Below are 20,526 nucleotides of genomic sequence, written 5' to 3'. Positions count from 1 at the left end.
TAGCACTGATTGCTGTATAAATGACCATGGTGTCAAAAAATGTTCGATGTGTCCGCCATAATGTCGTAGTCATGACAAAAAAAAAAAAAAATCGCTGATCGCCGCCATTACTAGATAAAAAAGAATATTGATAAAAATACCATAAGATTTCGTTCCACTTCACAATTGTGTCCCACTTGTTGGTGATTCTTCGCAAAAAATAAAAATGTTATATCTTTATGTTTTGAAGCCTGAAATGTGGCAAAAGTTTGAAAAGTTCAAGGGGGCTGAATACTTTCGCAAGGCACTGTATACGTATGTGTAAAATATTATATATATATATATATATATATATATATATATATATACACACACACACACACACACACACACATATATATATACACACACTTGTATGAAAAAGTTTAGGGGCCCTGACAATTTCCATGATTGTCATTTATAAATATTTGGGCGTTTGGATCAGCAATTTCATTTTGATCAAACTGAAGGACATATAAGTAATATTTCAGTAGTGAAATGAGGTTTATTGGATTAACAGAAAATGTGCAATATGCATCAAAATGAAATTAGACAGGTGCATAAATTTGGGCACCCCAATGGAAAAATCACATCAGTGTTTAGTAGAGCCTCCTTTAGCAGAAATAACAGCAATAATGCAAACAAAAAATTCATATAGAGCTGGATTCCATCAAAGAAAGTCCCATGGGAGAAAAGAGTGCTTGGAAATGACGATCATACACCTGATGACGTGACACCCATCACCATAATCAAAAATGGAGGCTTGCATCAGAAAGCCAGCGACACCTCTTACTCAGAGAGGTCAAACAGCACTTGGTTGATCTCTGATCCGCTGAGAAGGAAATCTGGACGTGGCTCTCCTATGGCTGTGGATGGTATACATAAGGAGGTTCACAGCAACTCAGGATACAGGAAGTTTCAAGCAGCGATCACGCCTGTGTACGTGACTATACCGGCGAACGTTTCGTCATAAAGGAAATCATCAGGGGTACGAAAACATGCCTAATGCTGCTCTTTAAATAGTCCCACAGACAAGGAGGCATTGCCCCATAGGACCTTTACATCCATTGGTAAACCAAACATGTCTCACCATAGTTAAATGAAAGCATGACATGTGCAACCATTGGTAAAAGCGCATTCCCAATAATCAAGGCAAACAGTTGTTCCCAATCAACAAAAAAAAAAAAGGGGGGGAAATTAAATGTGCAGCGCCATCTTGTGGATCATAACAAAATCCCTATAAAGGCTAGAGCGTGGTCGTGTTTTTCTGGGTGGACGTCTTCCCAGAATCTTGTTCCCGGGAACATAACATGATTTTACAGTAAGTCAAAAATCACATTTTCTCTTTCGTTCATTGACAGACACAGCACTTCATTAGTCAGAACCATAGGGACTCCCCAAAAGCAGCACCAAACATGAGGGGTGGGACAATGAAAAATCCCAAGGCTCACACAAGAACCAACCAGGTAAAAGGAGCCCAACCTGAACAATACCCCTTCAAGAGGGAATAGACCTTCTAAACAGCAGCCCGCAAAACCTTGCGGTCAAAAGAGGCATCCGCAAATGCCAACACATCCACTTTGTAGAACGTTGTGAAAGTGTACACCGACGACCTTGCAAACTTGCGCAACTGATGCCTGATGACAGAAGGCCCAAGAAGCACTAGGCACCTGAGAAGAATGAGCCATTACAGGGAAAAAGAGGAACCCGATCCCTCACAGAATAGGCCAGAGTCATCTGTCTTATCCATCCAGAAATGGTCACAGAAGAAGCAGACAGCCCCTTTCTTGGCCCGTCCATGATCACAGCAAGTCTGACCACCAAAAAGACTCAGTGGCTGTCAAATACACCCGAATCCGCCAAACTGCATCCAGGGTAGATAAAGCAAATTTATTAGGATGTGTCAACCAGGGACACAAGGAACATAGCACAATATCCTTATTCAAAGGGAAATCCTAAGAAGGAAGGATGGAAACGGGCGAAGAACCCTCTTAACCTCGTGTAACACTGGGTAAGGTGTATGAGAAGATAACGCTACCATTTCTGACACCCTGCGAGCAGAAGTGAAAGCCACCAAGAGGCCACCTTCCAAGACAGAGTAAGCAGTGGAATCTCCCAAATATTTTGAAAGAGGCTTCTGTAGAACCAAAAATCACACTTCAGATCCCACAGCGGTAGAAGAGACCGCACCAGTGGAAACAGACCTTGAACCCCTCGAATAAAAAAAAAAAGGGTACGCAACAGGGAGTGTGAGACCAGGGGACACCGAAGAACACCACCCAGGCTGACACCTGGCCCTTGATGGTACTTGAGGCCCATTCCTGCTCAACCCTCAGTGTAGGGAGATCGGAATTGGAGCCACCAAGAAAGAACGGGGATGAATGCCGATGACTCACACCAGGATAAATACTCTTTCCACATCCAGGAGGTAGAACCTCCTAGAGGTGGACTCCCTAGCCATCAGCAGCATCGGAACTGCAGCACCTGGCTCATCATAGCCAGGCCATTAAAACCAGCAAATCTAAAGCAGGATGGAAGAACGGCCCTTGGGACAGTAGATGAGAGGCAGTTGTCAAAGAACATCGGCGACCAGGCGCACCTGAACGGCGTACCCAGACCAACGGGACCCATCCGGAGCAAATAGAATGACAGGAATCCTTGTGGCCGTGATGCTGCGCAAAAGTCACAGCAGAAGCTGGATAGGAGGAAAGGCGTAGAGCAAACGTTACTGGCTTCATGGGCCACCAGAGCGAGAGTTGCCCACCAGAGGATCCCATGACCTTGCAAGAAACCTTAGTACCGTTCTGTTCAGCCAGTAGGCAAACAGATCTACCCCATCGGAGACATATCCGATGAAACACAGCTGGGGGAGGGGCCCACCTGTGGTCCAATCCTACCCGACTGAAGCATCCGCCTGTCAGAATTCCACTCCTGGAATGCGTACATCAGAGAGGGCCAGAACGAGACTTTCTGCCCACCAGATACTAGCAACTGCCAGGGCTGCCAACACCCTATTTGGCCCACCCTGGTGATTGACATAAGCCACCGCCATTGCATTTTCCAACTGGATCCATACATGGAGCCCCCAAAGTCGATCCATCCATGATCCAGACATAGTCTGATCACTCAAAGTGCCAGAATATTGCTCGGTAGTCTGGATTCCACCAGCATCTAACAACAAGAGCTCAGTCCTAGGACACCACCCCACCCACGCAGACGGTGGTTACCTCTCAATACAATACAGGGGTATTCTGTTCCCCCTCCAGGTATGTCAGCTGGATCTTTAGAAGCCAGAGATTCCTCTATTGGAATCATAGTTGCCTTGAGCAGCCTAGAGATAGGGGGTCCACTACTGGTGGAGCAGTCCACTTCTGAAGGAGGGACTCCTCAAAGGGTCACCTCACAGTAAGCGTTTTTGGAAGCACAAGGGGGCACTGTGGACACTCCTAGTCTTCATGGACAAACCTAACAAAACAAGAGGGAGAAGGCAACCCTTTCACTGTGCAAGATAGCTTATGGGTGCCAAAGTGGAACCGGCCCTCTGCCGCAGCCACCGCTGCATCCTCCCATCTTGAAAAGTTCCCGCACAGATATAATAAGTGCGCCAACCAGCGCCTTTTCGTGCACCACTGCAGTTGTGGATTAATCATCCTCACTCCCTGGCAGGACAGGGAGCATGGCCACCAACCCCGCAAGGTGGGCCACGTCTGTGGCGGCAGAGCCAGATATAGGATCGTTCAAGACAGAGGAGGTAGTGGAGGGCGGGGGTGACATTTACTAGGCTATATGCCTAAGCGCCACCACAAAACTCAGGAGGGGCTGCCAACTGAGACCCCCACTGCCCGAGGGCCCTCACAGGGGGGCGCCGACCAAGGCCCCACATAGGGGGGGCGCTGACCGAGGCCTCACACAGGGGGCGCCGACGGATGCCACCCACGCGAGGCCCCACTTAGGCCCCTGGGCAAGGCCTCTCACAGGGAGCGTCAGGAGCACCCATGCCGGGCCCACCTAAAGGACCCCCAAAAAGATTGCCCTCAGAGCCCCCACAGCCCGCCCCTATGGTAAAAGGCAGCCACGAGGCGTAGCAGGCCGCAAAAGCCGCAGCCTAAATTTTCGGGCGCCTGCCACGAGTTTGCATGGCCGTGGGGGGACCAGACCAATCCGAGCCGCTGAACGGAGGGCAGACACCCAAAAAACGGAAATCAGCGGCTTCTGCCACCTGCCCCGGGTCCACCCACCTAGCACCCGGTCGATAGGCCACAAAGCTGCGCCCTAAATTATGAGAGGTCCGCCGGAGGTGGTCCCCCGATCGCGGATGTCCGGTCACCCGCCTCCTAGGCCCAAGGAATACTGCCCCCAGTAGTGTGCCGGGTTGTTATCTTGATCACGTCATATGACGTCCGATCAGGATAACGAAACCATTTTGCTACCATCATACTGCTATATGGCGGGCGGCAAGTGGTTAATGAACTAAAAAAAATAAAAAATAAACAGTAACGTTAGCTCATTTTTTGTATAATGCGAAAGATAAGGTTACACCACAGGAATCATGAGAGAATCGCGATCTTTCTTCTAAGCAAAAAAAGTGTGATTCTCATTTTAGCCAGAATCGCTCAGCTATAATATTAGATGTATTTTTTCTTTTTTTTATACATTCCTCTACATTTGTTTTGTAGTGCTGATTTGGGAGGGGAGCAATACAAACCCCTCCCAACACGTTGGCTGTCCGATATAATTGTTTTATTATTTTATGAATCATTTAGGTTTTAAATGCAGGATCTGTTTTGCATGTGGTCATTGAGGATTTTTTTTTCCATCAAGTTAAATATACCGTTTTTGTTTTTAGGATGGGGCTTCAAAAGCATACTGTGAGGCGCTCTTGGAAATTCACCTGGAAGATGAATGACTGTTTCTATAAAGGCCAAACCCGAAGGCTTTCCCTCTGATGCATTATCTGAGAAATTAATAAAGATCACAGCACCCTCAGGAGCAAGAGTTTTGATGTGGTAAATTAACACAGTTATCCCCAGTGGCTACAAAAGATTAAAATGTTCTCTTTCGTTGGAACGACACATCACGTCTATGGCTAGACATTTACTGAAAGCCACTCTTAATAAAATAAAAAGTAGAGTACAAACAACATTATAGTAAAGATGAAAAAATATGGATGAAAGTTATGGTGCTACAGAAGACTTTTATACTTGCACATATATAATGACATCATAAATAATAACATTTTAAAGAATAAACATTGTGTAGCTTTGCAAAATAAGTAAAACACTCAGTCACTTAAGCACTGATCAACAAATATATTAGGCTAGGTTCACATCTGTGCGTCTTTAGTGCATCTGCGGAAGCACAGAAATGCACTACAATTCATTTAAAATTATTTCCTATGGGTCTCATTCACTGCTATGTAATTTCCTGCACTGAAAAGATGCAGAGACTTTTTTCCCCCATGCACATACAAGCATTTTGGTGTATTTTCGGTATGGTTTTAAGGTTAACAACCAGTCCTCTTATAAAAAAAAAAAAAAGTATAATGCACGAAAAGGCATGAAAACGCACTTGAACATGCACAAAAAACATGCCACAAAAATGCATCAACCACACATATACATATGTGAACCTAGCCTTGGACTGATACGAACTTTAATGTGCTTTGGTGGAGTGGTGAGTCAATCATTAAGTCTATTAAACAGGAATATGCAGTGTGTGGAGATGTATAGGGATATCAAATCTATAAAATTAGCTTTATTCAATAAAACACTAGCATGTTTAACTACTTTCTATATAGGGATGTGTTTGCTTACCCTTTCTTAAAGTGTTTGTCCAGTCAAAACTTATTTTCTTAATTTTGGAAAGTGGGGAAGGATTTGAAGACAGGTCTGATTTTATTGGCAATCCAGGGCTTCATTACAGAGATTTGCCCTCACTTCCTGTACTACTGCTGACAAAACGTTATCAAAGTAAGGGGAACGCTCTACAGCAACACCGACAAGAGATCAAAATGATTTTGCTTTCTTTAGTAGAGTTGGTGACGACTAGACCCCTACACAGTTTAATTTTCATTTCCGTCTGTATTGCAGATTTTCCCTTGTTACCTGACTGGTGAAACCATTGTTAGCAGGACAGAAAGTAAGGGTAAGACAGTAGTAAATGTTCAGTGTTATCTTTCGTACTCTATCCAAAAACTAGAAACTTGTTTTTGACATAACATACACAATGTTTTTTTACCTTGAAAAGCCAACAACTATCTATTGGCCCGTAGATTTGACTTTATATATATCTGGTCTTGTGGCTTTACAGTCTTAAAAGGAGAAGTACAGTCAAAGCTGGTTTGGCTGTACTCCTCCTGTGGATCACAGCAGTGCAGTTCGTTCTGTACTCCTGTGACCTGTTTTCAGCAAACAGCGGTTTAAAGCCTGCTGTCGGCTGACATCAGAGTCGGTCTAGGCACAGGAAAGATCGCAACTAAATGGTCGGGATGCTCCCACATGCCCGGACCATCACATGACTCAGACTCTCAGTGAGCCACTAAGAGCCTGAGCCAATCACTACCAGTCCCTGCACAACACAGCGCTCCAGTGATCGCTAAAAGGACAGAGCAGACACCAGTGATTGACAGTCACCAGCTCTCCGCTCAGGGAGCTGTGAGACCCGAGCGATTACCTGTGTTTGAGCTCTGAAGTTAGAGTCGGTTGGGGACAGATGCTGCATCCACCTAGGCAAGTATGTTTCTAAAATAAAAACATTTCCCCTACTTTTTTTAATGCAAGTGGATTAGCATTAAATCACAGAGACAAACGTAGTTCAGGGTTAAAGGAACAGAGAGGGAGAGGCTTGAGAAATGTAACAGGGTACCCGTAACATGGTATATTTTGGGATTCTCCCTGGATTTGGGTGAAACTCTGCAGCGTGCTGTAGTGGTTAACAAACCTCTGTTCCGACCTGGAAGCCTGGGAAGGTGCAGTTAGAATGGAAATGTTTTAGAGACTCTAGATCAGGGGTGCCCAACCAGTGGCCCGTGGAGTTTTCTGGCATGGCCCGCAACCTCCTGCTCTGGGATGGCTGGTTGGCAAGCCCAGAGGCCAGGTTGTCGGTCCGGCATCCCAGAGTGTCAGTGTGTTGTAAATGAGGGCAGTGGTAGAGGAAGCAAAGGGCTGCGGAGCAGAGAGGCGTAAGCCAATGCTTCCTGTATATCACCACCACCTGTCACAGGCGAAGTGATGCCAAATGCATTCTGCCTGGGACAGCAACAGTTGGCAATACCTGAATGGAAGACTGTTATTAAAGGTAAGTTTATTACTAAAATCAGTGTATATATGGCACATCTGTTCTGCAGAGGTTTTGGGGTGCTTTCAAACTGATTTGCAGGTGCAGCGCAGTGGTTACCTGCACCAAGCCATAGACTTCTGTTATTACCTGTGCTTTGGTGCGCCGCAGTGCATCAGTTTGAAGACAGCCTTAGACCCCATTCACGCTATTGGTCAGACCCAATCGGACTCTCCATTCACCTCTATGGAGCAGCAGATGTAAAAGGACTTGTGTTCATTTACACCTGCCTACCTCGAATCTGATCCTATATAAAAAAAAACAGGAGATCTGTCCAATTCTATTTGGGCAGAACGGATCGAATGGGCCCAAAGAGTAGAGTGGAGTGTATTCGTGCACAGCGGACACGGACCTGTCATCTGCCTGCTCATTGTGCTCTGCGACCAGTTACCAAGTCGTTTAAGTGGCCCTTGCTATAAAAGTTTGGGCCCCCCCTGCTCTAGATAATAGACTTCCAAGGAACACAAATCAATTTAAAAAAACGATATTATATATATATATATATACGTATTTTCTTCCAATTCCCCCCCCCCCCCCCCCCCCCGCGCTAGCAGCCGAGAAAGGGTTAAAACCACCGCAAAGTGCTGCTGCAGAAGCGCTATGCCGGTGGTATAGCCGAGCTGCTACATCAATTTCAACGGGCAGAAGCAGTGTATACACCGCTCCAAAGATGCTGCTAGCAGGACTTTTTTTTACCATCCTGCCAGCGCAACTAGAGACACAGCAGCGGCTCTTTCAGGGCACTTTGTAGGTGCTATTTTGAGCGCTGTATCGCATGCAAAGCGCCCCAGTGTGAAAGGGGTCTAAATGTGTCTTAACATTACAGGAGTGAAATCAAACAGTTTTCACATCCTAGAAAAATAGAAGGATGTGGGGTTGCTAACTCAAAGTTTTTCAGCTGGGCTTCCAAGGGGGTCCAAATGGTCTACAGGTATGACATTTAAATAAATCAACATTTTACAAAGCTGCACAGTGTTGTAAACTCGAATGATGTCCCTCCATTGCAAAAATAATTTTCTGAAAAAGGTGGACTTGGCCTTTAATAAAAAATAAAAATACTTTAACTGGAATGCTAATCCATAAAAAAGTATTATAACAGTTAATTACTTAAGTGTGTCCTTTATAATAAATTTCACTCATAGGTGGGTGTAGTTTAGCCTTGACGTCATAAAAGTCTAGCACTTGGTAACTAAACCATGATCTAAAGGATGTCCATAAGAGGCCCTTCTTAATAAGGTAACAGTTTAAATCCTGTAAAGGATTTGAGAAAGAATGGAGAGGGGAATTTTAGTGGTGCCAAGAAAGATAGTCATTACAGAGAATACATAAAAAAAGATTAACATTTTATTTGGTACAAAAGTTAAAGACAAAAATTGCATACCAATAGTCTGACATCGTAGATCACAGGCACCCCAGGAGTCCCACAGAATGGAAGCAGGACGTGAAGGCTCTATACGCCCCCCACACGACAGGTGTCTGACATCACCGATCGTGAGCGGACAAAGAAAGCCCTCGCGCCCGCCTAGGCGCCATAGGCCTAAAAGGGTCCTAGTGCCGCGTGGGAAGACATATACGTCACGTGATATGTGAAATCACGTGACATAAGTCAAATCGATGGGGAGAGCTGTCCATCGTTCCCTGTGGTTGCTTTGGTGATTCAATCCCCTCATATGATCCCAGTGTATGCGCTGCTGTTGGCTGTATGGACACCCTAAGGCAGTATTTTTATTGAATACTAGCTCTTTTTTGCCCTCGTTCCTGCTGTGGTCCTTCTATTACATCCTGGCCAATTGGCTCACACCAGCAGCCTTTTCGGTGGGTGTGATTAGCTGACACACCGGCCTATCACCGATGGACAGCTCTCCCCATCGATTTGACTTATGTCACATTATTTCACATATCACGTGACATGTAGGCCTATGGTGCCGAGACAGGCATATGCGTGAGGGCTTTCGCTGTGCGCTCATGCTCGGTGATGTCAGACACCGATCGTGTGGGGGTCGTATAAAGCCTGAACGTCCTGATTCCATCCTGTGAGACTCCAGGGGAGCCTATGATCTACGATGTCAGACTATTGGTATGTCATTTCGCAAATCCCTCTCGCTGGCCCCTCTCTCTTTTTTTGCCTGCTCTTGCATCTTTTATATCTGTACATCATCTTGCTTTACAGGTGGTTTTATCTCTCCAACTAAAAAACCTTAATCAGCTCTGTAGGCTTTATATATCACCATTACCCTATTCGTGTGATTACACACCTGATTTTGGGGCATGGTGTTTGGATTGCTTAGGTGAGTTTTCTGTTTGTGCCTTTATGGTGTTTTTACTTTATTGACTAGTCTCCTTAGTGCATTTGAGTCATACACTAATGGTTTTTCCTTTATCTCCTCATTTTCTCCCTTTCCCAACAGCTCTCTATATAAAAAAAAGTTTATGGTGATAGTTTCACCGACATTCTCTGGCCAACATCGACACAACTTGGCGCCGCTGCAATTATAGTGATTTTAATTTCACATAAGAATAAGTAATGAGGCTATGTTAGCCCTTTGTTTGGGATATAATTTATCCCAATGATTTTTTTTTTTCTTGTATCCTACTGATATAATCTTATTTTTCAACTTGATAGGCCTTTGTTAGCCCCCTGCAGCCACAATTGTTGCAGTGCCTTTTTTTTGATTCTCTGGGGGCTCTCGATCCCATATCCGCCATCAGGGATAACGGGGTAGGTATTGGGATGTATGGGGTTCACCAGTAATGAGGAGGTGCTTATAGCCATGCCATGCTTTCAGTATCAATTATATTCTTATACATATCTAGCACTATCAATATGTAATTTTGTTGTGTTTTCTTTATCTTTTTTATTTTAGAATCTACACATTTGTACAGGTTAATAACACAATTTCTCCTGAAGAAGCCAATGTTTTGGCAAAACAAGTAGGGACTTATGTAACTCAACAACAACATGTAACTCAAAATCAACATTCTGGCCTGTTTCCTTTTTATGTACATTTTCCTGTCTTGTAATTGTTCACGGACCTATGTATGCCATTTTTGTCTTAACTTTTGTACCAAATAAAATTGAAATCTTTTTATTTATTCTCTGTAACGAGTATCTTTCTTGGCACCGCTAAAATCCCCCTTCTCCATTCTTTCTCAAATCCTTTATTAATATTTGGGATGAGGTGCCTTACAGTCTGAGGAATTTCCAGCCATACTCCATTTTTTCTTATTATCTTAAATCTTGCAGTGCCTCCTCTTAGGAAGGACTTTTGAATGTAAAAGTTAGGAAATGCAAAATGTATGCCTTTTACTCTAGTGCCAAGTGAACATGGCACTGCGCTGCATTTGTGACCAGATCAGCTCAGCTCAGCTCAGCTCTGCTCGACTGTTGCTGTAGCTCTGATGTGACAGGTGGCAGGCTTGATTAGAAGCTAGCGGCATGTCAGGTTGCAATCTACCTGTCAGATGGCCGTGATCGACAGGTTGCCAACCCCCCCGTGTACCAGCTCTGGAGCTGCTTTCCTTTACCTGGCTTCAGTACCTTGCAAGTCACCAAATGAAACAAGCATGCAGAACATAATAATTGTATATTATTTAGCTCCTTCTTTAAAAAATTGGTTGCTGGGCTGCATCTAACCCGAATACCGTCTGTCTCTAAAAAAAAAAAAAAAAAAAATCACACCAATTTTGTGCAAACCTATTCCTGTTTCTCGTCTGTGCCTTGTCAGTACGAGAATAAGCGCAAAAAAAAAAGAAAACAAAATCACCAGGAACGAAAAGGCACTTTTACAATGTTCAAAGAGCAGGCAAGTGATACCGAAAACTGAAAAGGGTCACAGGTGTCATTGGCCTAGTCACATGTCAGAGGATGGTGAATCACAAGGAAGGATGAACAGATTTACAAATATTTTGGCTAGTAAATAATTTTCATACATGTATTTCAACTATGCATTTAAGAATCTGACAGGAGTTTTCCTTTACACTTCGTTAAAAGCAAGAAAAGTTGTATTTCTCAAAGTCACAGGCCCCAATAAATCTCAAATGGGATACCTTGAAGCCCGCCCAGCGGCTCTCGTCCTCTGGAAGAGCTTTTCACTGAATGAAGTTCTATAACTTAATGGTCTCCGTCTGTAGCCATATTTCAAACATGCCAACCAAACCCAAAGATGTAGTAAAGAAGAAGAGAGACCAGAAAGCGAAGGAAATGTTAGTTTTGCAGAAAGAAGAAAAAGAGAAGAGATAGATTAAAATTAAAAAAGATTTCATTTAATGAAAGAGAGATTAAAATAGAAATGTTAAACAAATGTGTGTTTCAAATGATGCTGCACTGCATGCTAAGTGCCTACGCTAAATGGTTCTAGAAAGAGACTCAAAGAATACGTGCACTCTTGTATATATAAAAACAAAGAACATACAGTGGATATAAAAAGTCTCCAAACCCCTGTTAAAATGTCAGGATTCTGTGATGTAAAAAAAAAAAAAATATATGAGACAAAGATATAATTTCAGAACTTTTTCCACCTTTAATGTGACCTATATACTGTACAACTCACTTGAAAAACAAAACTGAAATATTTTTTTTTGGGGGGGGGGGGGGGTAAAAAAAAACTCAGCTGTCCTAGTAGGTCTTTCCTGACATTTTCTTAGTCGCAACCTACAGCAAAAGCCATGGTACGCAGAGAGCTTCCAAAGCATCAAAGGGATCTCATTGTTAAAAGGTATCAGTCAGAAGGGTACAAAAGAATTTCCAAGGCATTAGGTACTAGCAAGCACAACATTTCTGTGACTATACGCTTAATTTCCTCTAGATGGCACACGTGTGCTTACTTGTTCATTTATTTCCCCTATCCTGCATTATTATATGCGAACTTCCTGTAAGTTTTTCTTACAACTGAACATCTACAACTTATGTGTGTGTAAAGTAAGCTATACACCAAGAATCTTGAAGATACAAGCCCCCTCTCTTAGCTCACAAGCAGACTAAAGTGTTATGTAAATTTATTTCTGTCTAGTTATTAGTCATGTTTGCTCTTTATTCAGTTCCACGGTGCTGATGTAAATGTCTGCGTAAGAACTTGATCTGATATGTACATTAAAGAACCTCAGCCTTCTCATTGTGACTAAGGGCGGCATAGTAGAACACTTTTGCCTACTTCTGAAGGCCATAGAACAACACTTTTCTGCGCCTGTGAAGGCTATGAAACCGTGAAGCTGCACACAGAAATTGGTTAGCAATGTAGAACACTTCGCTGTGTCTGAAGGCCATGAAACAGTAAAGCTGCACGCAGAAATCGGCTAGCAAGGAAAGTCATACATTTGATAAGGGAAGTACAACATTGGAAACTATCGCAATTAATTGACTGAGGCAGCTAGTAGCAAGAAAAGGCTGAACAAGCAAGCACCTTTAATACAGAACAGATTAACATCTGACACAAGTGAAAATACAGTGCTGGCCAATAGAGACATCAGTTCTATTGCGCAAGATGTTGTCAATACAGACCAAGCCAACCCACCACAGCAAGCAGAAATAGCAGCACAAATGCAATAGCCCGAGGTGAGCTCAGATAATACACAGTCCCCAGATATTAGAAGAAGTCAACGTACACGCACTCACTGAAAGTGGTAAAGCACTGCAAGATGTTAAGGTAAAGTCTCTAATAAACAAAAAATATAAAAGATGGAAATATATCAATGGTTTGAAAAAAGCCCTTAAGAAAAGTGATAATGCAGAATTGATTAAGTTGTGCGCACAATCAATGGCACTCAGTCAGAAGTTCACCATATTTATGGTCACATAAGAAGCATCACAATCCCCCCTGAAATTCTGAGGAAAAAATTACACTTGTCTTGCAATCACCAATACTGCAAATGCAAAGGTTCAACACTTTCTCAACGAAGATCCAGAAGACATAACCTGGCCTGAGTCAGTGTTTAAAACTACTCCAGCATCCAGCAACTAGTCCAGCATCATTTCAGCAACCTCCAGTAAGTTAAAGTGGATGTAAACCCACTCTCATCATTTCTAAATTACTTCCATAGTGCTGATCTATAAGGATATACATGCCTCCTGCATGCATCCATATCTGTCAAATATATTTAGCTGTTTGGAGCCCTGCAATACTCCAGATTCTGTAGACAGGTCTTTTGTCCAGGGCTCAGTGGGTGGAGTCATGATGTCAGTAGACTCCCTGCCCACATCTACACTCCCCTTGGCCAGGCATCAATATTTCTTACACTGAACTTCTGTTGGTCTATGTGCCATAATCACTAGCATCCAGTCAAAACCCAGGAAAGTCACTAAATGACTTCAGCATGCACAATGATGCTGAGGTGTGGAGCAGCCAATCCTGGAAGAGCTGGAGAAGAAAGGAGAAGGGAATGTGAAGTACACAGAATGCCTCTCTAACACTTCTGCATGAGAGGCAATCACCGGGCACTCACAGCAAGGGGGAAGAACCTATTTCTCTGTGTTTCCATTTTTATCTTACTGAAGAAAGATAAGAGGATTGCTCAGAGCTGCATTAAAGGTTTGTAGCAAGTCTGGGCCCAGATTAAATTACATCCTCTGCTGTAATAGATATGAGCCTTAAAGTGGTTGTAAACCCTTACAAACCACTTTGACCTACAGGTAAGACTAGATTAAGGCTTACCTGTAGGTCCAAGAAATATCTCCTAAACCTATACGGTATGCGGTACGATATTTACCTGAAGACAGCCATTGGGCAAGCTGCAGATCGCGGCGATATGCTGCGAGTGTCGGCTCCCGTGCGCATGTGTGGGAGTGACGTCATCACTGCTCCGGCGAATCAGAGCACCGGAGCAGCGAGACCCACCAAGAAGATGGATGCTTGGAACTACAGGGGACAGCAGTGACTTCACTGGCTCCTGTGTCAGGTAAGTGACACATAATGGGCTACTATGCGATGCATAGTAGTCCATTATGCTTTACCTTTGCAGGGAATCAAAGAGGAAGTAAACCCATCAGGGTTTAGGTTCCTCTTTAATTAAAAAAAATATTTTAGGGTTAACATTGACTTTAAGGTCTGTTTCCAAGATGTCCAGTTAGTATTCTCACGAGTCATTGCAGAAAAAACAAGCAGCAGCTGAAGTAGCAGCCGCACAACAGGTGATTAAAATAATAAAGACACAACCATCAATATGAAAAAGGAATCAGAAAACTTCAGGCAGAGAAGGTTAGGTTAACAGCAGAGAAAAACACGCAAGAAAAAGGGAAATAGAAGCAGAGAATGCAAGAAAAAAGAGGGCAATTTTTATCAGAAAGCACCAGTAGAAAAATTAAGTTGGGAGAGAAGAAGAAAGAAGTGTAGCAATTGAAGTGTATGCTAGAAGCATCAAAAGCGAGGATGAAGAACAACGTTCTACTCCTTTTCCTCAACGAACACAGAAAAGTCATGTTTCTCAACCAAGTGCTCCTTCTCTTTCTCAGCCAGTCCTGCTCACTAAAGTCACAGCTCCTATAACAAACCCCTTGTTATCCCTCAAAGGGTTCCATTCACCCAAGATCCTGTCCCTCAGTCAGCTATATTTTACTATCTCCCATAAGGTTCTAATTACCTTGTGAAAGCACTCACTGAAGCAATTACGACCAATAGGATTCCAGAACCTGTTTTCTTTGGAGGCCCTGTGAATTATAATGATGGGAAGAGGTCTTTTCAGGTATTTGACCAGAAGAACTTGCCAACCCAAAAAAAGCTTTTCTTTTTTACGCAAGTATGTAAGTGGCCCAGCAAAGAGAGCCACTGAAGGACACTTCTTGCCTGGAACAGAAGCCGCTTATCGAGCTGCTTCGGACATACTTGATGACAGATTAGGTAATCCATTTGTAATAGGAAAATCCTATTGTGACAAAATACAAGCATGGCATAAGATTGGCACCAAGTACAGTAAAGATCTCCATGAGTTTGTAGACTTCCTAAGCAGCGCTGAGTCAGCCATGCCTAAGGTTTACAAGTTCTAAACGAGTACATTGAAAATCAAAGGATAGCAGCCAAGCTACCAGAGTGGTTGAGTTCATGTTGGAACAGAGCTGTCACAAAGTTCCAAGATGAATATAGAACATTCCCCGATTTCAGGTACTTTGTCAAATTCCTCAACAAAGAAGCTAGAATTGCATGCAACCAGATTACCTTGCTTCAAGCAATAAAGCCAACAGAAGAAGAAAGATCCAAGCAAACAGATCAAGATCATTTTAAGTCACAACGTAATCAGTTCAAGTGCAAAAACCTTTAATACTAGTTCTAGTGAAAAGACTAGCATCATTTGTGACTTTTGTAAGAGACATGGCCACACTCTTAATAAGCGTCACAAACTTATGGAAAGACCAGTGGAATAAAGAGTAAAGTTTGTACAGGCAAAGAATTTGTGCTTTGGCTGCATTAAAAACGGTCACAGCTCCAAAAATTGCACCTCCAGAAGTGTGTGTGATAAAATGTGAAAAAAGTGTCACCCAACATCAAGATGAGAATAAAGATCAAGAACAAAGAGTCAGAATCAATCCAGAGCAGACCAGGGCCAATCATTGACCTGCATAAAGAACAGCCGATTCACAGAAGACGCAAGAATCTATGCAAGTGACTTCCAACAGTTTTCCAAAAAAGAAGTAACACTCATAATACTTCATCAATTATTCCATTATATGTTTCAACAATAACTGAACCAAGGAAATAAATTCTAGTGTACGCTTTGCTCGACACCCAGAGTGACACGACTCATCCTAAAAGATACAGCTGAAATGCTCGATATTAAAAAAGAGACAGTCAAACTCAAGATTTCTACCATAACTTCTAAAACAAGGTTGTGTCCAGCCAGAAATGGATTGGTCTACAAGTAAGAGACAAGTCTAAAATAAAAATTGGACTTGAACTAACTTATACCAGAGACCCCATATACCCACATGTGACGATGCAAGGAACTGGCCCCATCTAGAACACCTAGCAGATAAAACGTTTCATGAACTTGACTGTGAAGTAGGCTTAATAATTGGCTATAACTAGGGGTGCTGAAATTAATTGTTGCATCGATGCACCACGATTTGGGTGCCCCCAATGCGGCATCAATGCATACAACCGGAAAATCGATTGCCGGGTGATGTCATCCCGACTTGCCCCGCCCCTCCCGGTAGAGCGCTCTGAGCGTATTGTTAAAATGACTGCGTTTTAATAAATGCCGTGTTACAATGAATGAAGTGCCTCGCTATATGTGCTTTTAAACAAAAATATGGAACTTCATACCGAATTTCACAGTACAATACATCCCGCTCATGTGACTGCCCTGCCCGGTCCAGCCCGCCTCTCTCATCTCATGTCCCTCCTGATGGAGAGCGGGGCACTTCATTCATTGTTACACTGCATTTATTAAAACACAGTCAATTTAACAACAGTGGGGACTGATGCGAGTGTGCAATGTACAGGGATAGGGACAATCGTAGACGCTCACTCAGGTTGAACTGGATGGACTGGTGTCTTTATTCAAACTAACTATGAAACTATGAGACCAGTGAAGAGGCGCACCTCTAGCTATAACTGTCCTTAAGTCTTACTACCCAGAGAGGTTCTCAGTGGTAATGAAGAGATTGATAAGCCTGATAATTGATATTGATAAGCCTGATGGTTGATAATTAAAAAAAAAAACTATTAGATAAGCACCTGAACGACCACAACATACAGGGATATACAATGCTATACTAACATCACACACATAGGTTGGACTTGAGTCTTTTTTTCAACCCCGGTTACTATGTAGGAGTGGACAAATATTGTCAAATCAAGGACTGCTATGCTGATAGACTCATACTCAAAAAGACTGAATGCTGTAATAAAATCAAACGGTGCTTCAACAAAGTATTAGTTTAAGGGTGTGCACACTTATGCAACCATATTATTTTTTTTTATTTTTTTACTTCCCTACACCGAAAAGATTTCAGTTTGTTGTTCAACTTGTAGAGTTGTACAGTTTATAGGTCACATTAAAAAGGAGGAAAATTTTCTGAAATGATTTATCTTTGTCTAATTTTTTTACGTCACAGAAATGTGACATATTAACAGGGGTGTGTAGACTTTTTATATCCACTGTATGTTGCTCCTCATAAGTGAAAATCAAATGCCCTAAAAAAAAATTACTTCTATATCGCACACACCTACTGTGAAGTATTAGAAAGCATGTACAGTTTTTCAGAACTGTACGAAAGAAAAAATACTTGGAAACGGGAAACCTTTAGATTGGCCAATCACAATCTAGCCAAAGACATATGCACATCTAAAGCAATTATGCTGAGCCCTTATCAGCCAATCACAAGCTAGTTTAGTAGTAATTCACATGTCAAACCTACTTTCTTCTATAAAATATCATATGTCCGCAGACTCTAAAGAAACAAATATTTAAATGATATTTTATAGGAGCAAAAAAAAAAAAAAAAACTGTACTTATTCACTGAGGTCCACAAAAGGTCCAAATGCAAGTCACTCCAGGCTTGTCCACGAACACTGTATACATACCTGTTGTGCTTTTCTTGCTGTAGTAACTGTGCTGCTATTTTCCTCAGATCTGTAACTTCTTTTATTTCATCTTCTTCCTCCGCCTCTACTAAAAGCTGCTCTTTTTGAAGCCTGAAGGGAAACCAAAAGCTCAAAGCTTAACAAATTTGCATACTCCTATGATTATCATCATCTTGTCTTATTAAAAGGAAATGTGTCTCTCTGAGATGGGGGTGCTTGGGGAAGAAAGGGATGTTTCTCCTCAGTTCTGGTTCTGACTACTATCAGAGAGAAAGAAGGGATTTCCAATAAACAGGGAAACAAACATCAATAAAAAGACTGACAGAGGTGTTGACTGGTACAACCTAACCAACAACTAAAAAAAAAAAAAAAAAAAATATAATAATAATAATAATAATAATAATAATAATAATAATAATAATAATAATAAAATATATATATATATATATATATATATTTTTTTTTTTTTGTGCTCACCGTAAAATCCTTTTCTCTGTAATTCACCGACCAACACAGCTCCTTTCTTAGACCATTTGGGTTGTATACCTTTCCCTTTAGGAGGCACTAGGCAAAGTTGTTACACAACACTCAGAACTTTCTGTTCTGCCCAGGGGGGCGGTCCCCTAGGTATCAACCCTCCACCCTGCTTTGCAGTAATCAGTACATCAACAAGTAGTATAACCTAAAGATAAAAAGGAGGGGCGGGTGCTGTGTCGGTCTGTGAATTACAGAGAAAAGGATTTTACAGTGAGTACAAAAAATCCTATTTCCTCTTATATTCACTGACCGACACAGCTCCTCTCTTAGACCATTGGGACATCCCCAAGCAGTGCCAAACAAGGGGTGGGAAAAACAGCAAAACCTCATCCACCATGGCAAGTGGGAACTAGTAAAACTGTACCCAAAGACATGCAGGTAGGTTAATTAGCTTCTGTCCAAAATTGGCCCTAGTATATGAATGGGGACCTTGGATTGTGGGCTCCTTGAGGGTAGAGACCGATGTGAGTGTGCAATGTACAGGGATAGGGACAATTGTAGACACTCACTCAGGTTGAACTGGATGGACTGGTGTCTTTATTCAACCTTACAAACTATGAAACTATTAAAACAATAGTGTGTGGAAACCTCCACCACAAAAACAGAGTGCCCTCAACAGGAGTGACTACCCACAACCGCACAAAAAAAAAAAAAAAAAAAAAAAAAAAAAAAAACTGCGGACGTAATGCAACAGTGCATTCTAAAAAGGTGCTGTGTTTTTATAGAAAAAAACGAAAAAATATTGCATATTCAATTGCAACTATACAGCCGCCTGCAAAAACTTTGCGGCCAAACAGGCATCAGCCGATGCACTGACGTCTACCTTGCAGAACTTGGTAAACGCGTGGACAGACGACCAGGCCGCCGTCTTACACACCTGAGCGACAGATGCTTGGTGTCGGAAGGCCCAAAACTTTCCAATTGCCCTTGTGGAATGGGCTGTAACCAGAAAGAGGGGCACCTGCCCCTTTAAGGCATAGGCTTGTACTACAATATGTCTGATTCACCTGGAAATGGTGGCCGATGAGACCGCCATGCCTTTCTTGGGACCAGCTACCGAGACAAATATAGAGTCTGACTTCCGAAAGGGAGCAGTGGTAGACAAATACACTTTCAGAGCCCGAACCACGTCCAGAGCGTGAAGGTCCACCTCCTTAGGGTGTTTCGGCCTAGGACAGAGAGATGGTAACACAATGTCCTCATTAATGTGAAAAGCCAAGACCACCTTCGGTAGAAAGGACAGTTGCGTACGCAACACCACCTTATCCTTATGGATAACCAGATAAGGCGACTTGCAAGACAAGGCCACCAGTTCAGAAACCCTCCTGGCCGAGGTGATGGCCACTAGAAAGACCACCTTCTGGGAAAGAGTCAACAGGAGAAACTCCCCGATATTTTCAAGCAGCGGATTTTGAAGCGCAGATAACAACAGGTTCAAATCCCATGGGGGTAACGGTGGACACACCGGAGGGACTACAGGATGAACCCCCTGAACAAAGGTACTCACTATGAGTGAGACGCCAGGGGTCGCTAAAAAAATAAATAAAAAAAAAATAAAAAAAGACAGCCAAGGCTGAAATTTTTGCCACTTAATAGTGCTTAACGCCATTTTCTGGTCTACACCTTGCTGAAAAAAAACAGCAGGATCCTGGATATGGAAAAAAAAGAGCGGAGATGCCAACCTTTCTCCGCACACATGGGGATGTAGGCCGTACAGGAATGATGATATATCTTTCGAGAATAAAAATTTCCGTACTCTCAACATAGTTGGGTTCACAGGGTCCGACAGACCCCAGTTCCTCAACACCTGGCTCTCAATAGCCGTGCCGTTAAAGCCGGCGATGGTAAAGCAGGATGGAGAATCGAACCTTGAGACAGAAGGTCCTCTCATAATGGCAGTCACCAAAGAGCATCTACCACCATACACACCAGGTCCGCGTACCAGGGACGCTGAGTCCAAACTGGGACCACCAGTATTACTGGGATCCCCTCGGCTTCCACTCTGCAAATCAGATGTGGTAACAGCTTCAGTGAAGGAAAAGCATAGTACTGATTCCACTGAGCCACCAGCGCGTCTGACGCATCTGCCCATGGATCTCTTATCCTGGACACGAATCTTGGCACC

General features: G+C 42.8%; 1 protein-coding gene and 1 long non-coding RNA gene across 7 annotated transcripts in view; one reads left to right on the top strand and one right to left on the bottom strand.

Annotated features, from left to right (window-relative positions):
• The window catches only part of LRCH2 (leucine rich repeats and calponin homology domain containing 2), a 198,039-nt gene that overhangs the window by 93,996 nt on the left and 83,517 nt on the right, over positions 1 to 20,526 (bottom strand). For 2 of the 3 annotated variants that reach the window (XM_077448439.1, XM_077448510.1), the window contains exons 11-12: positions 17,865 to 17,975; positions 11,401 to 11,478 (exon numbers count right to left, since the gene is read on the bottom strand). In XM_077448439.1, the coding sequence (XP_077304565.1) occupies positions 11,401 to 11,478; positions 17,865 to 17,975 (189 nt within the window). The remainder of the gene's footprint in view (positions 1 to 11,400; positions 11,479 to 17,864; positions 17,976 to 20,526) is intronic. The other variant, XM_077448599.1, reaches the window with a different exon arrangement.
• LOC143924385 (uncharacterized) overlaps positions 1 to 20,526 on the top strand; it is a 90,136-nt gene that overhangs the window by 61,187 nt on the left and 8,423 nt on the right. The window contains exons 2-4 of one of the 4 annotated variants that reach the window (XR_013261866.1): positions 4,865 to 5,024; positions 6,108 to 6,162; positions 9,524 to 11,407. This is a non-coding gene — a long non-coding RNA (uncharacterized LOC143924385). Of the gene's footprint in view, positions 1 to 4,864; positions 5,025 to 6,107; positions 6,163 to 9,523; positions 11,408 to 20,526 lie in introns of those variants that run through there. The other 3 variants (XR_013261867.1, XR_013261872.1, XR_013261862.1) reach the window with 3 other exon arrangements.

Source organism: Lithobates pipiens, unplaced genomic scaffold (assembly GCF_037356315.1).
Source record: "Lithobates pipiens isolate NorthernLeopardFrog02 unplaced genomic scaffold, aLitPip1_a1.2 Scaffold_1, whole genome shotgun sequence".
NCBI classification, from domain to species: domain Eukaryota; kingdom Metazoa; phylum Chordata; class Amphibia; order Anura; family Ranidae; genus Lithobates; species Lithobates pipiens.
This window is presented reverse-complemented; position numbering and strand designations above follow the sequence as displayed.